General features: G+C 43.6%; 1 protein-coding gene across 1 annotated transcript in view; it reads left to right on the top strand.

The window, feature by feature from the left end:
- LOC139376379 (insulin receptor-like) overlaps positions 1-13,970 on the top strand; it is a 195,248-nt gene that overhangs the window by 161,371 nt on the left and 19,907 nt on the right. The window contains exons 7-12 of the mRNA XM_071118896.1: positions 72-286; positions 685-811; positions 1,150-1,265; positions 1,976-2,107; positions 5,670-5,837; positions 11,707-11,905. Of these exons, the coding sequence (XP_070974997.1) occupies positions 72-286; positions 685-811; positions 1,150-1,265; positions 1,976-2,107; positions 5,670-5,837; positions 11,707-11,905 (957 nt within the window). The remainder of the gene's footprint in view (positions 1-71; positions 287-684; positions 812-1,149; positions 1,266-1,975; positions 2,108-5,669; positions 5,838-11,706; positions 11,906-13,970) is intronic.

The raw sequence follows: 13,970 nt of genomic DNA, 5'->3' as shown, positions 1-13,970 counted from the left end.
TGGTTTACTTTCTGAATTGACTTGAATTTGAATGGAATTGACCCCAACCCTGGTGTCTGTTTCTTCCCCAGGGGTTACTCGTTCTATGCGTTAGACAACCAGAACCTGCGTCAGCTGTGGGACTGGAACAAACACAACCTGACCATCCTCCAGGGACGCATGTTCTTTCAACTCAACATTAAGCTCTGCATGTCAGAGATCCGCAAGATGGAGGAGGTGACAGGCACCAAAGACAGACAGCACAAGAACGACATCGTATCCAAGACCAATGGAGACCAGGCCTCCTGTAAGGAGCATACAGTCTTGAGTACACACACGCATGAACGCAAACACACAAATTTGCAGAGATGAAAACACTTTATATATATATATGGTTTTTTTTTTTTTGAGTCATTTAGAAGACATTCTTATCCAGATCAACTTACAGGAGCAGTTAGTGTTAAGTGTCTTGCTCAAGGGCACATCAGCAGATTTTCACCTAGTCGGCTCGGGGATTCAAACCAGCAACCTTTTTCATCACTGGCCCAATGCTCTAGCCGCAAGGCTACCTGCCGCCCCACACACATGCTTGTGCACACACACGTACATACGTCTGTGGTGTGTCACAGACCTAGGACAGTGTAGTACTGACCATATTGTGTGTGTGTGTGTGTGTGTGTGTGTGTGTGTGTGTGTGTGACTCAGGTGAGAACCAGGAGTTAAGGTTCACTCAGGTGCGTGCCACACATGATAAGATCGTGATCAGGTGGGAACCGTTCTGGCCTCCTGACTTCAGAGACCTGCTGGGCTTCATGCTCTTCTACAAGGAAGCGTAAGTACACACGTTTGTGTGTGTGTGTCGGACATGACTGTGCCATCTGAAATCATTTTTCAGAAGGGCAGCTGTAGTCCAAAGCCCTCAAGTTACTTTTGGGAATGAGCAGTTTCCAGAGAAGTGGAGTTTTAATTGTATCAGTACACTATGGGCTACAAACAGTCGTCCCTAGGAACTTAATACCATTTAACCACTTCCTTTCTGAAGAACTTTGCAGAATATTCAATGTACTCTGGAGCCTAGTACAATTCCTCCTTTCTAAGGACCTTTTTGGAGCAGTATGTGTGTCTCCTTATTTCTTATCTATGCTATTCTGTGTCTCTCCCCTCTCCCAGGCCCTACCACAACGTGACAGAGTTTGACGGCCAGGACGCGTGTGGTTCTAACTGGGTAATAGTTGACCTGGATCCTCCAGCCCGGGCTACAGAGGGCAACCCACAGGTGGAGCCAGGTAACGTTTCATTCTCTTCTGTCTTACAACTGTATTGGAAAGGATGAATGTCTGTACACTGTCAAAATCTTGGGGGAAATCCAAAATGGAGGTTTGGATGCAGAAATATTATGTTTATTAAGACATGATGCCCCAAAATGTGCATGAATAAAAATGGACAAAACAATGTTTTCGGTTGATTAAAGGTAGACTCAGCAATATGACGTAGCTGCAGAAAGTAAAGAGTATAAGTGGGTCAATTTCCACAACAACTAAGAGCGTTGAAGTGAGAGGCTCAACTTCTCCTATGTTTTGGTGCCCTGGCTACCGTGCTGTAACAGCATGAACTCTAGCACGTGCGATGATGCTGTGTGTGACTGTGTGAGAGCGAAGTCTTGCATTTAGCTGAGTCTATCTTTAATCCATCATGAGTGTCACCTGTCTGTCAATCTGTCTAACAACTATACAGAATGGACGGACGGTTAAATTATTTTAGCTGCTTAGCCATTCATATTTGACAACTTTCAGCATACAGTACAGGTACATACTGGTCACTGTAGTAGAAAGGAAGGAACAACCAGTGTTTTGCTCAATAGTGTCCGTGCTGCAACACATCCCAGTAATATTGTTCCAGGTACCCCGATTCACTGTAGTAGCAAGGTAAGAACAACAAGTGTTTCGCTCAATAGTGTCTGTGCTGCAGCATGTACCAATACTATTGTTCCTTCCAGGTACCCTGATCTTGTCTTTGAAGCCCTGGACGCAGTACGCCATCATGGTCAAGACCCAGCTCTCTGCCTCTGATGAACACCAGGTCCTCGGGGCCAAGAGCAAGATCATCTACATCAGGACCAACGCCACCAGTAAGAGCCCTTATTGAGATATTAGCTACCTCTCAAATGGCACCCTATTTCCTATATAGTGCACTACTTCTGACCATTATGGACCCTGATCGAAAGTAGTACACCATATAAGGAATAGGGTGACATTTGTGACGCAACCATACAGTTCTTCATTCAATTCTGTGAGTAAGACTCCTCATTCTCTCTTGTGATCTCAAGCCCTCACCCCCCTCCCCCAACCCCTTAATCAGACCAACTGGTGAGTGGACTATCAAATATATTAATTGGCTAGCAGGTTCTCCAGAGTCAAAGGTAGGATTTGACCACCCCTGGTTAGGATAAGTGGTATAAGAGCTACACTAGCTGGTAGATTGGCTGTTGTCCTCTGCCTCACCTCGACTGTTAGCTGAGGTGTGTCATAGCTAATGGCACGAGAACAAGGAAGAGGAAGGAAATGATGATGAGACAGGAGTGCTACTTGTACCTCCCAGTCTCATTGTGTCTCTGCTTCGTGCCCAATGTCTGAAGTCACACAAGCTGAGGTCATGAATCTGATGTCATCCTGTGTGTGTGTGTCTGTCTGTGTATGTGTGTCACCCTGCGTGCATTTAGATCTCCCTGTGTGTGTGTGTCACTGTGTGTGTCACTGTGTGTGTCTCCAGAGGACATGCTGTGGTTTAGGGTTGAACACAGACAGGTGTCTAAGTTAGTCTGACTGGCTTCCTTTGTACTTGTTGTGCGTTGTCTCCTTCCTTCCTGATAAACCACATTACAGTGCCGCCTCGTCGCACCACGCAGCCTGGTGTGAGGCCACAGTTGGCACACAACCATCGGAGGCGGGCAGGCATGTCAAGGGTGTTCTAGTTGCAGTTCAAACAGTGTTCTACTGTAATTACAGTTTCACCGTTCTCGTCTCAAGCCTGGTCCCACATCTGTTTCCGCTTTATTGCCAAGTCCTTGTCACTTATTGTCACGTTATGTTTGGCTGGCATCCAGGCTACCTCTGTCTCTCTGTCTTTGTGGAGGTTGAACCGAACCTGGATTAAGCCCGTTTTGTGTCATGACTCCATCAACCACACATACAGTGCCTTGCGAAAGCCCCCTTGAACTTTGCGACCTTTTGCCATTTTTCAGGCTTCAAACATAAAGATATAAAACTGTATTGTTTTGTGAAGAATCAACAACAAGTGGGACACAATCATGAAGTGGAACGACATTTATTGGATATTTCAAACTTTTTTAACAAATCAAAAACTGAAAAATTGGGCGTGCAAAATTATTCAGCCCCTTTACTTTCAGTGCAGCAAACTCTCTCCAGAAGTTCAGTGAGGATCTCTGAATGATCCAATGTTGACCTTAATGACTAATGATGATAAATACAATCCACCTGTGTGTAATCAAGTCTCCGTATAAATGCACCTGCACTGTGATAGTCTCAGAGGTCCGTTAAAAGCGCAGAGAGCATCATGAAGAACAAGGAACACACACACCAGGCAGGTCCGAGATACTGTTGTGAAGAAGTTTAAAGCCGGATTTGGATACAAAAAGATTTCCCAAGCTTTAAACATCCCAAGGAGCACTGTGCAAGCGATAATATTGAAATGGAAGGAGTATCAGACCACTGCAAATCTACCAAGACCTGGCCGTCCCTCTAAACTTTCAGCTCATACAAGGAGAAGACTGATCAGAGATGCAGCCAAGAGGCCCATGATCACTCTGGATGAACTGCAGAGATCTACAGCTGAGGTGGGAGACTCTGTCCATAGGACAACAATCAGTCGTATATTGCACAAATCTGGCCTTTATGGAAGAGTGGCAAGAAGAAAGCCATTTCTTAAAGATATCCATAAAAAGTGTTGTTTAAAGTTTGCCACAAGCGACCTGGGAGACACACCAAACATGTGGAAGAAGGTGCTCTGGTCAGATGAAACCAAAATTGAACTTTTTGGCAACAATGCAAAACGTTATGTTTGGCGTAAAAGCAACACAGCTGAACACACCATCCCCACTGACAAACATGGTGGTGGCAGCATCATGGTTTGGGCCTGCTTTTCTTCAGCAGGGACAGGGAAGATGGTTCAAATTGATGGGAAGATGGATGGAGCCAAATACAGGACCATTCTGGAAGAAAACCTGATGGAGTCTGCAAAAGACCTGAGACTGGGACGGAGATTTGTCTTCCAACAAGACAATGATCCAAAACATAAAGCAAAATCTACAATGGAATGGTTCAAAAATAACATATCCAGGTGTTAGAATGGCCAAGTCAAAGTCCAGACCTGAATCCAATCAAGAATCTGTGGAAAGAACTGAAAACTGCTGTTCACAAATGCTCTCCATCCAACCTCACTGAGCTCGAGCTGTTTTGCAAGGAGGAATGGGAAAAAATGTCAGTCTCTCGATGTGCAAAACTGATAGAGACATACCCCAAGCGACTTACAGCTGTAATCGCAGCAAAAGGTGGCGCTACAAAGTATTAACTTAAGGGGGCTGAATAATTTTGCACGGACAATTTTTCAGTTTTTGATTTGTTAAAAAAGTTTGAAATATCCAATAAATGTCGTTCCACTTCATGATTGTGTCCCACTTGTTGTTGATTCTTCACAAAAAAATACAGTTTTATATCTTTATGTTTGAAGCCTGAAATGTCGCAAAGTTCAAGGGGGCCGAATACTTTCGCAAGGCACTGTACCTCTAGGAGAAGCTTTCATTAAACATGATCTTTGTTCTCTAAAGTCATAGCAGCTGGCACAGCACTATCGACAAGCTGGCTGGAGGGTGGCGTGCATTCTCCAGGGTGTTCGTTCTGGTTTTTCTAGTTTCACCCACCTCGCCTGTCAGGCACCTGTCCTGTGTCACGACTCCGTCACCCCCACAAACGCTCACACACACACCTCGAGAGGAGAATCTGTCATTAGACTTACTGTTCATTGTTCTCTAACAGAGTCTGATAATGTGGTCTGACCTGTACCCTGTAGGTGTCACCGTCATCATCATCAGTCACAGACCGAATGTCATCACACACCGGTACAGACAGTGATGCCTGGTACTCTCTGTCCTGTCAGTCACTCACCCTGGGGTTTTTACCCCTCCCCCTTCCGCTGCTGATACATACGCTTATTTCTAAATAACTATAGTGTATCGAACACTGTGAACCTTTTTGCTGGTTATCATATTGTTATTTGACTAAGTAAAGGGGAGTTCATGTCTGGGCATTGACTTACGCAGGACTGCTGGTGCTCAATCCTCCCCAGTAGTTAGTTGATTGGTTATTTGGCCCGAGTACACTCAGTCTAAAATTCTTCAATGGTTAGCAAGGAAGAATGAGTACATAGCAGCAGTGTACAGACCTCAAGGCCACGATTTGAATACCCCTGCACTAACATAATTTAGTTGGTTTATATCATAGACCAGGGATTTTTTACCTGGTAGTTAATTGCACTCACCTGATGTCCCAAGTTTGAATCAGTCTCAGATTCGAAGGCAGGTGTATGAAAACCAGCAGTGGAACTGGACATCAGGTCCAGATTTGAGTTTCTCTGTCATAGTAACCCGTATGGTATGTATCTGTGTTCTCCCCCAGAACCGTCCGTGCCCCTGGACCCCATCTCATCATCTAACTCGTCCTCTCAGATCATCCTGAAGTGGAAGCCCCCAACGGACCCCAACGGCAACATCACTCACTACCTGGTGTACTGTCAGCAGCAGCCTGAGGCCAGCGAGCTCTACAAGTTTGACTACTGTCAGAAAGGTGTGTTTTAGAGAGACTGTTCAATTCTATTATATTCTACAAATGCAACTTCAGTCAGAAAGGTGGTTCATAGGCATCATGTATACTGAACAAAAATATAAATGCAACATGCAACAATTTCAAGAATGTACTGAGTTACAGTTCATATGTGAAAATCAGTCAATTGAAATAAATTCATTAGGCCCTAATCTAGGGATTTCACATGACTGGTAATATAGATATGCATCTGTTGGTCACAGATACCTTAAAAATGGGCCAATGGGCCTCAGGATCTCGTCACGGTATCGATAAAATGCCATTGTGTTCGTTGTCCGTAGCTTATGCCTGCCCAAACCATAACCCTAACCCCACCGCCACCATGGGGCACTCTGTTCACAACGTTGACATCAGTAAACTGCTCGCCCACACGACGCCATACACATGGTCTCCGGTTGTGAGACCGGTTGGACGTACCAAATTCTCTAAAACGACGTTGGAGGTGGCTTATGGTAGAGAAATGAACATTTTATTCTCTGGCAACAGCTCTGGTGGACATTCCTGCGGTCAGCATGCCAATTGCGCGCTCCCTCAAAACTTATGACATCTCTGGCATTGTGTTCTGTGACAAAACTGCACATTTTTGTGGCCGTTTATTGTGCACCTGTGTAATGGTCATGCTGTTTAATATGCCACACCTATCAGGTGGATGGATTATCTTGGCAAAGGAGAACTGCTCACCAACAGGGATGTAAACAAATTTGTGCACCCCCAAAAAATGTGTGCGTACTGAACATTTCTTGGATCTTTTATTTCAGCTCATGAAACATGGGACCAACACTATACATGTTGCGTTTATATTTTTGTTCAGTATAGTTATCATCATTAGTTTGACAACTATCATTAGTTTGACAACTGACAGAAAGGTGAGTGTGAGTGTCTTCTTCGGTGGAATATTCTACTCTATTGGACTACTGCCAGAAAGGTGAGTTTGAGTGTCTTCTTCGGGTGGAATATTCTACTCTATTGGACTACTGCCAGAAAGGCAGTGTTTTCCATAAACGTCTAAATAGCCGATAACAGATTAGTTGTAAGCCGGCTACTATTTCCACATCATAAATTATCTAGGTTTCTTTTCATTTAAAACTTTCAAATCGCAAGTCAGAAGAGTCTGTATAGGCTTCTCCCGAACGATATGCATAATCTAGTGATCTATTGGTAGGACAGGTCAGGTTTGTGACCTGTCAGTCACAAAGTGAGCGATGACAGAGAAACCGCTGGTTTGTCAGTCTGCTGTCTGTCCCGCCTCTCGATACCTGTGTTATTTTTGTACACCGTGGTTGGCTGCAGTCAAATGTATTTTCATGGGGGAGGGAGACCATGATGTTTCTTCATTGTCTCCTGTGAGTGAATTTACATTTCCCATGTAATGTAAGTGGTAACAATGAGTTGAAATCCACTTAATTATTGTTATAATGTCCATGGTATAGCATCGGAACAAGTAAACCAAAGAGCTTGTTTGTATTTTCCTCGGATTCTAAACCCGTGAAGACTTGTTAGTGACTGCTAAAGTGACTTGTCAGTGTAGCCTAGTGATGAGTTGTTCTGTTTGATCGGATTTGTTAGGGGCACGGAACCAGAACGCATCGGTTTGAGGGACGTTCATTTGGCTCCCTAATTTGCGTAATGATAGGCTACTACTGCTTTTTGGCGATTATCTGCAGATAAATTATGAAAACATTCAATGATTATGTTGAACACTCACTGCAGGAACAATTGGTAGTGGAGAGCGCCTCATTCTGGTCCAAAATATGATAAAAGAAAACGGATTGAAGTTTATAAAAGCTAATACATATATGGTATTATTAAAGATAGTGAAATGGCCTACTGGTTTGATTAAAGCGTTGACAATGAAGTAGTCAACTGCTGCTTTCTGTGTATTAAAGCTCATGTTTAACACCTGCTTCATTCTTCAGTCATACCTGTAGTTCTGTTTTTTTATTTTATATATATTTTTTAATTACCCCCTCCTTTTTTTCCCTCCACAATTGTGTGGTATCCAATTGTAGTAGTTACAGTCTTGTCTCATCGCTGCAACTCCCGTACAGACTCGGGAGAGGCGTCCTCCAAAACACAACCCAACCAAGCCGCACTGCTTCTTGACACAGCGCCCATCCAACCCGGAAGCCAGCCGCACCAATGTGTCGGAGGAAACACCGTACACCTGGCGACCTGGTCAGCGTGCACTGCGCCCGGCCCGCCACAGGAGTCGCTAGTGCGCGATGAGACAAGGACATCCCTGCCGGCCAAACCCTCCCTAACCCGGACGACGCTGGGCCAATTATGCGCCGCCCCGTGGGCCTCCCTGTCGCGGCCGGCTGGGCTCGAACACAGAATCTCTGGTGGCATAGCTAGCACTGTGATGCAGTGCCTTAGACCACTGTGCCACCCGGGAGGCCTGTAGGTTTATTCTATTCCAACTGCTCTTAAATGCAAGTTAAACTAAGTGCACTAAGTTCAACTGATCGCTGCCCCCACCTGCCCGCCCGTCCAGCATCACTACTCTGGACGGTTCTGACTTAGAATATGTGGACAATTACAAATACATAGGTGTCTGGTTAGACTGTAAACTCTCCTTCCAGACTCACATTAAGCATCTCCAATCAAAAAATAAAATCTAGAATCAGCTTCCTATTTCGCAACAAAGCATCCTTCACTCATGCTGCCAAACATACCCTCGTTAAACTGACCATCCTATCTATCCTTGACTTCAGCGATGTCATTTACAAAATCGCCTCCAACACTCAACTCAGCAAATTAGATGCAGTCTATCACAGTGCCATCCGTTTTGTCACCAAAGCCCCATATACTACCCACCACTGCGACCTGTATGCTCTCGTTGGCTGGCCCTCGCTTCATTTTCGCCGCCAATCCCACTGGCTCCAGGTCATCTATAAGTCTTTGCTAGGTAAAGACCCGCCTTACTGGTCACCATAGCAGCACCCACCCTTAGCACGCGCTCCAGCAGGTATATTTCAGGTCAACCCCAAAGCCTGGTCACCCCCAAAGCCTATTCCTCCTTTGGCCGCCTTTCCTTCCAGTTCTCTACTGCCAATGACTGGAACAAATTGCAAAAATCACTGAGCTGGAGACTCATATCTCCCTCACTAACATCAGCCGTCAGAGCAGCTCACAGATCATTGCACCTGTAAATAGCCCATCCAACTACGTCATCCCCATATTGTTATTTATTTTTTTGCTCCTTTGCACCCCAGTATCTATACTGCACATTCATTTTCTGCACATCTATCACCCCAGTGTTTAATTGCTAAATTGTAATTACTTCACCACTACGGCCTATTTATTGCCTTACCTCCCTAATCTTTCCTCATTTGTACACACCATATATAGATTTTTTATATTGTGTTATTGACTGTATGTTTGTTTATTCCATGTGTAACTCTGTGTTGTTGTTTGTGTAGCACTGCTTGGCTTTATCTTGGCCAGCTCGCAGTTGTAAATGAGAACTTGTTCTCAGCTGGCCAACCTGGTTAAATATAGGTGAAATTAAAATAAAATGTAAAAATGGGCACCGGACTTTGTATAAAAGTGGGGGTGCACAATCTGGTGGCGGGTCTTGGGTTCCTCCCCAAATTGTTTCTTTTTTTAATACTTTTTTTGTGTTTGTTTTTTTTACCCATTTTTCTCCCCAATTTTGTGGTATTCAATTGTTTAGTAGCTACTATCTTGTCTCATCGCTACAACTCCCGTATGGGCTCGGGAGAGACGAAGGTTGAAAATCATGCGTCCTCCGATACACAACCCAACCAAGCCGCACTGCTTCTTAACACAGCGCGCATCCAACCCGGAATTCAGCCGCACCAATGTGTCTGGGGGAAACACCGTGCACCAGGCAACCTTGGTTAGTACGCACTGCGCCCAGCCCGCCACAGGAGACAAGGATTTCCCTACCGGCCAAACCCTCCCTAACCAGCACAGCTTAACCGCTGCGCCACCCGGGAGGCCCCCAAATAGTTTCTTAACAGGGAATCTATGTTTACATGACAGAACATCCTTTCTTCCTAGGTTTTTGACACAAACTAAATTGAAAGACAAATTTTTCGGACTACAGTGCATTCGTAAAGTATTCAGACGCATTTACTTTTTCCACATTTTGTTACGTTACAGCCTTATTCTAGAATGGATTCAGTTGTTTTTTCCCCCTCAATCTACTCACAATACCCTATAATAACAAAGCAAAAACAGTTTTTTTTAGAAATATCACAAGTATTCAGACCCTTTACTCAGTACTTTGTTGAAGCACCTTTGGCAGTGATTACAGATTCAAGTCTTTTTGGATATGAGGCTACAAGCTTGGCACTCCTGTATTTGGGGAGTTTCTCCCATTCCTCCCTACAGATCTTCTCAAGTTCTGTCAGGTTGGATGGGGAGCGTTGCTGCACAACTATCGTCAGGTCTCTCCAGAGATATTCGATAGGGTTCAAGTCTGGGCTCTGGCTGGGCCACTCAAGGACATTCAGAAACTTGTCCCGAACCCACTCCCGTGTTGTCTTGGCTGTGTGCTTAGGGTCATTGTCCTGTTGGAAGGTGAACCTTCTCTGCTCTGGAGCAGATTTTCATCAAGGATCTCTCAGCACTTTGCTCTGTTCATCTTTCCCTCAATCCTGACTGGTCACCCCAGTCTTAGTCACCTCCTTGACCAAGGCCCTTCTCCCCCGATTGTTCAGTTCGGCCAGGTGGCCAGCTCTAGGAATTAATTTTTTTGTGGTTCCAAACTTCTTCCATTTAAGAATGATGGACGCCACTGTTCTTGGGGACCTTCATTTTTTGGTATCCTTCTCCAGATTTGTGCCATGACACAATCCTGTCTCGGAGCTCTACGGACAGTTCCTTTGACCTCCTGGCTTGGTTTTCGCTCTGATATTGTACTGTCATCTGTGGGACCTTGTAGACAGGTGTGTGCCTTTCCAAATCATGTCCAGTACATTTATCCAATAAAGTTAAATTTTTCAAATGATCTCTCTCAATAACATTTGTATATTGTCCCATGAAATAATCTGAACTCAATTTAAACTCAACTTAATTTTTTGTCCCCCCCACCTAAAAAGGCTGCAATTTCCCCGCGACCCCGACTTTGAATACCACTGGCCTACAATATCCAAAACAACTAACACGCTGAATTCATACATTTTCAGTTATTTTAATTGTGAAGTCTCTTCTTTTTTCTCAATAATACACCTAATTTTACCAATCTGGGAGGTAAAAGTTGTTAAAGTATTCAATGATTTAGTTGTGTATTTCGAATAGAATCAAGGCATTAGAATGTACCAGAGGCCACCAAAACAGAGCTCGTTCTACAAAAGAAATTCACCCCAGTCTGAAACACCCTGGCTGGCTATGTTTTCTATGTGTTTCTCCATGTACTTGGAAAACCCTGTTGAAAGGTCAGGGTGTGCGAGACTGTGAAGTTCTGTGATTGAGGTGGATGGAATAGTTCTTTACCTGATTTGGCCTTCTAACAAGTGGCAGCCACTCACTCTGTGGCACACACACATGCTCTACTTTAACGTCTTCTCCTCCACTACTCCCACTCACTCGCCCAAACAGTCAGGAGTCTAGACAACACTAGTCTGTAGGGGAATAATGTCAGAGTAGGTGTATATCAACCAGCAAAGATATTGCTGACAATTAATGACAGGCTCCCCCGGCTCTGTGTGCCTGTTTCTGTGCGCTTGTCTCTGTCTCCATCTTTGTCTGCCTCTCTCTGTATGTCTCCTCCTGTCTCCATCTTTGTATGTATATTTCTCTCTCTGCCTCTCTGTGTCACTGTCCGTCTTTGCCTCTGACTCTGTCTCTCCCTCCCTCCCTTCAGGTATGAAGCTGCCGTCACGGGTGCCCACCCAAGTGGACAGTGATGAGGAGGCCAAGTGGAACCAGACTGAGGATGAGGGGCAGGGTGGCCGCTGCTGTGCCTGTCCCAAAACAGACAAACAGCTGAAGAAGGAGGCAGAGGACTCAGAGTACCGCAAGACCTTCGAGAACTACATTCACAACGAGGTCTTCGAGCCCAAGTACGTATGACATCTACCTCAGTCAATCAATCAAGGACAAATGTCTCTATTTCTCTCTCTACTGCACCTGCTGTCTTGACCTGAATGCTCAGCTATGAAAAGCCAACTGACATTTACTCCTGAGGTGCTGACCTGTTGCACCCTCTGTAACCACTGTGATTATTATTTGACCCTGCTGGTCATCTATGAACGTTTGAACATCTTGAAGAACGATCTGGCTTTAATAGCCATATACTCTTATAATCTCCACCCGGCACAGCCAGAAGAGGACTGGCCACCCTCGGTGCCTGGTTCCTCTCTAGGTTTCTTCCTAGGTTCCTGCATTTCTAGGGAGTTTTTCCCAGCCACTGTGCTTCTACATCTGCATTGCTTGCTCTTAGGGGTTTTAGGCTGGGCTTCTGTATAAGCCCTTTGTGACAACTGCTGATGTAAAAAGGACTTTATATAATCCATTTGATTGATATCGATTGATTGATAAATCAATCAGTCAAAGTCTTTATTGTATAAATTATAATTAGTTAATTGTGTAATCAGGGTACAAAAGAACCAGCATACATAACATAACATAACACATGTACACACACTAGAGGTCAACCGATCGGCATGGCCAATAAATTAGGGTCGATTTCAAGTTTTTCAAGCCTTTTTGGACGCCGATTATGGCCAATTACATTGCAATCCACAAGTAAACTGTGTGGCAGGCTTGACCACCTGTTACGCGAGTGCAGCAAGGAGCCAATGTAAGTTGCTAGCTAGCATTAAACTTAGAATGTTTTTTATAAGATATATTCACATAATCACCAGTTAACTACTCATGGTTGATGATATTACTAGGTTAACTAGCTTGTTCTGCGTTGATTATAACCAGCCTGTTAATTTATCATCGAATCACAGCCTACTTCAACTTCGCCAACGGGTGATGATATAACACAAGTGCATTAACCATAAACATCAATGCCTTTCTTAAAATCAATACACATTAGTATATATTTTTAAACCTGCATATTTAGTTAAAAGAAATTCATGTTAGCAGGCAATATTAACCAGGTGAAATTGTGTCACTTCTCTTGCATTCAGTGCACGCAGAGTCAGGGTATATGCAACAGTTTGGGCCGCCTGGCTCATTGCGAACTGTGAACTAATTTGCCAGAATTTTACAGAATTATGACATAACATTGAAGGTTGTGCAATGTAACAGCAATATTTAGACTTAGGGTTGCCACCCGCTCGATCAAATACGTAACGGTTCCGTATTTCACTGAAAGAATAAACATTTTGTTTTCGAAATGATAGTTTCCGGATTTGACCATATTAATGACCTAAGGCTCATATTACTGTGTTTATTATATCATAATTAAGTCTATGATTTGATATTTGATAGAGCAGTCTGACTGACCGGTGATAGACAGCAGCATGCTCGTAAGCATTCATTCAAACCTTACTGCGTTAGCAATGATTGAAGCACAGCGCTGTTTATGACTTCAAGCCTATCAACTTCCGAGATTAGGCTGGCAATACTAAAGTGCCTATTAGAACATCCAATAGTCAAAGGTATATGAAACACAAAGGGTATAGAGAGAAATAGTCGACACGTCATAATTCCTATAATAACTATAATATAATAACTACAACCTAAAACTTCTTAACTGGGAATATTGAACCACCAGCTTTCATATGTTCTGAGCAAGGAATTTAAACGTTAGCTTTTTTACATGGCACATACTACACTTTTACTTTTTTCTCCAACACTTTGTTTTTGCATTGTTTAAACCAAATTGAGCATGTTTCATTATTTATTTGAGACAAAATATATTTTATTTATTTATTATATTAAGTTAAAATAAAAGTGTTCATTGTTCATTCAGTATTGTTGTAATTGTCATTATTACAAATATATATATAAAAATCATCCGATTAATCGATATTGGCCATTTTTGGTCCTCCAATAATCGGGATCGGCGTTGAAAATTCATAATCGGTCGACCTCTAACACACACACATTCACAATGTGTTTTAGGTAAGCTGTCGTCATTCGTCATTTGTACCGCCATCCCTTCCCTTCCTG

The sequence above is a fragment of the Oncorhynchus clarkii genome, chromosome 20 (assembly GCF_045791955.1).
Source record: "Oncorhynchus clarkii lewisi isolate Uvic-CL-2024 chromosome 20, UVic_Ocla_1.0, whole genome shotgun sequence".
NCBI lineage: Eukaryota > Metazoa > Chordata > Actinopteri > Salmoniformes > Salmonidae > Oncorhynchus > Oncorhynchus clarkii.
Note: the sequence above shows the minus strand (reverse complement) of the source record. Positions and strands in the feature narration are given on the sequence as shown.